General features: G+C 49.6%; 1 protein-coding gene across 2 annotated transcripts; it reads left to right on the forward strand.

Annotated features, from left to right (window-relative positions):
- Window positions 1-1,477, forward strand: LOC125204283 (putative inactive patatin-like protein 9). 2 transcript variants are annotated; one of them, XM_048102888.2, is made up of 2 exons: window positions 1-1,046; window positions 1,119-1,393. In XM_048102888.2, exons 1-2 carry the CDS (start codon window positions 114-116, stop codon window positions 1,176-1,178), a joined length of 993 nt encoding a protein of 330 aa, XP_047958845.1. In that variant the 5' UTR covers window positions 1-113; the 3' UTR covers window positions 1,179-1,393. The 2 variants fall into 2 exon arrangements, with proteins under 2 accessions (XP_047958845.1, XP_047958844.1); XM_048102887.2 differs by having other exon boundaries at window positions 2-1,046; window positions 1,127-1,477.
- Window positions 1,478-1,958: the final 481 nt, after the last annotated feature.

Here is a 1,958-nt window from a genome sequence, read left to right on the forward strand (position 1 = left end):
TATCCACACACGAAACCTCCGCTTCTTCCTCCCACCAAAAAATGACCACTCTCACACTCTCTTCTCTGTAACTGCACAAAATTAAAATCTCCTTCACCTCTCTACCTTCTTCCATGGAGTTGAGCCAGATGACGTTGGAGATTTTCTCCAAGTTGGAGCAAAAGTGGCTCTACCAATGCGACGGCAAAAAGACGCGCCTATTGAGCATCGACGGCGGCGGAACCACCGCCATTGTCGCCGCCGCCGCATTGGTTCACCTCGAAGACCAGATCCAAGCCCGAACCGGCGATTCCGCTGCGAGGATCGCTGATTTCTTCGACATTGCTGTCGGTACTGGAATCGGCGCTCTCCTCGCCGCGATGCTCTTCGCCGACGCTGGCTCCGGCCGCCCGCTCTTCACCGCCAGAGAAGCCGTCGATTTCGTAACCGAGAATCAGAGGGAGATGTTCAGAGCGACGCGCGGCGGTGCCTTCCGGCGGAAGATTCGGTACTCCGGCAAGAGCATGGACGCGGTCCTGCGGGCGGCGTTCCGGCGGAGGAGCGACGGGAAGGATTTGACGCTCAAGGACACGTGCAAGCCTCTCCTCGTGCCGTGCTTCGACCTGAACAGCTCCGCGCCGTTCGTCTTCTCCCGCGCCGACGCCGCCGAGTCGCCGAGCTTCGACTTCGAGCTGTGGAAGGTCATCCGTGCCACGTCAGCCACGCCGTCGATGTTCAAGCCGTTCAGGCTGACCTCGAGCGACGGCAAGACGTCCTGCCTCGCGGTGGACGGCGGATTGGTCATGAACAACCCCACCGCCGCCGCCGTCACTCACGTCCTGCACAACAAGCGAGATTTCTCGTCGGTGACCGGCGTCGACGATCTGCTGGTGCTCTCGATCGGCAACGGCCACTCGAGCAGCCCGCAGACGACTAAGCTCCGCCGCGACGGCGACTGCTCCACGGCGGCGCTCGTCGGCATCGTCCGCGACGGCGTCTCCGAGACGATCGACCAATTGCTCGGCAACGCATTCTGCTGGAATCCGAATGATTACGTCAGAGTTCAGGTAAAAATATCTCTGGAAATCGAAATCACAAATTCATTGACCGCTGATGATGACAACAGCCTAACGGTGTAGACTTTCAGGCTAACGCCGAGGTTTCAAGCGCGGGGGAGGTGCTGGCGGAGAGAGGGGTAGAGTCGCTGCCGTTTGGCGGGAAGCGGTTGCTGACGGAGACTAACGGAGAGAGGATCGTGGGGTTTGTGCAGCGGCTCGTTGCAACGGGGAAGAGTAGCTTGCCGTCGAGCCCGAGCAAAGAAACTCCGCTAGTTGACGGCCGTTAGTTTTTTGTTTTAAAATGCATATCGTGTGTTTGTCTTTTTCTTAATTTCAGTTTTTAATTAGTGGGGCTAGTGTTACTCTCGACTTTAACCTGTATCCAATATAATTAATAATAAAAAGGCTACTGCTACAACTGATTGTTTAGCATCTAATTAGATCCTAATCTCGAATTTTCTTGCTATCGTTAATAATTTACCATTATGTAGTAGTATAGGTATCTTTCTTTGAGGTGGACTAGTTAATAATGATCGAACGGATGAATTCATGATTAAAATTGTGTACTGACATTATAAAATCGAGTTCATCAAACGAAATTTTATTGTACAATTTCCAATTAATGTGACGAGTGTGTATATTTAATACTCCCGAATTACAAAGACTCGTAATTAATAACAACTCCAGAAATGAAGTAGTACTATATTAATTTTATCACGTCATGTGCTACTTTTTTTTGGGTTAATGTTGATTACATAATTTATAGGGAATGTACAAGCAATTACTGCTGAACATAATGAAAGTAAATTAATTAATTAATTTTTAAACTAATTATCCTGTTTTGGATATCATTAAATGCTGCACATTTAAGCATTTATCTACTTCTGTACCTTTTTTCTTTTCCCGGAAGGTTATACCTCT

This window comes from Salvia hispanica, chromosome 6 (assembly GCF_029641045.1).
Source record: "Salvia hispanica isolate PSC_SH4W2 chromosome 6, Shi_PSC_v1, whole genome shotgun sequence".
NCBI classification, from domain to species: domain Eukaryota; kingdom Viridiplantae; phylum Streptophyta; class Magnoliopsida; order Lamiales; family Lamiaceae; genus Salvia; species Salvia hispanica.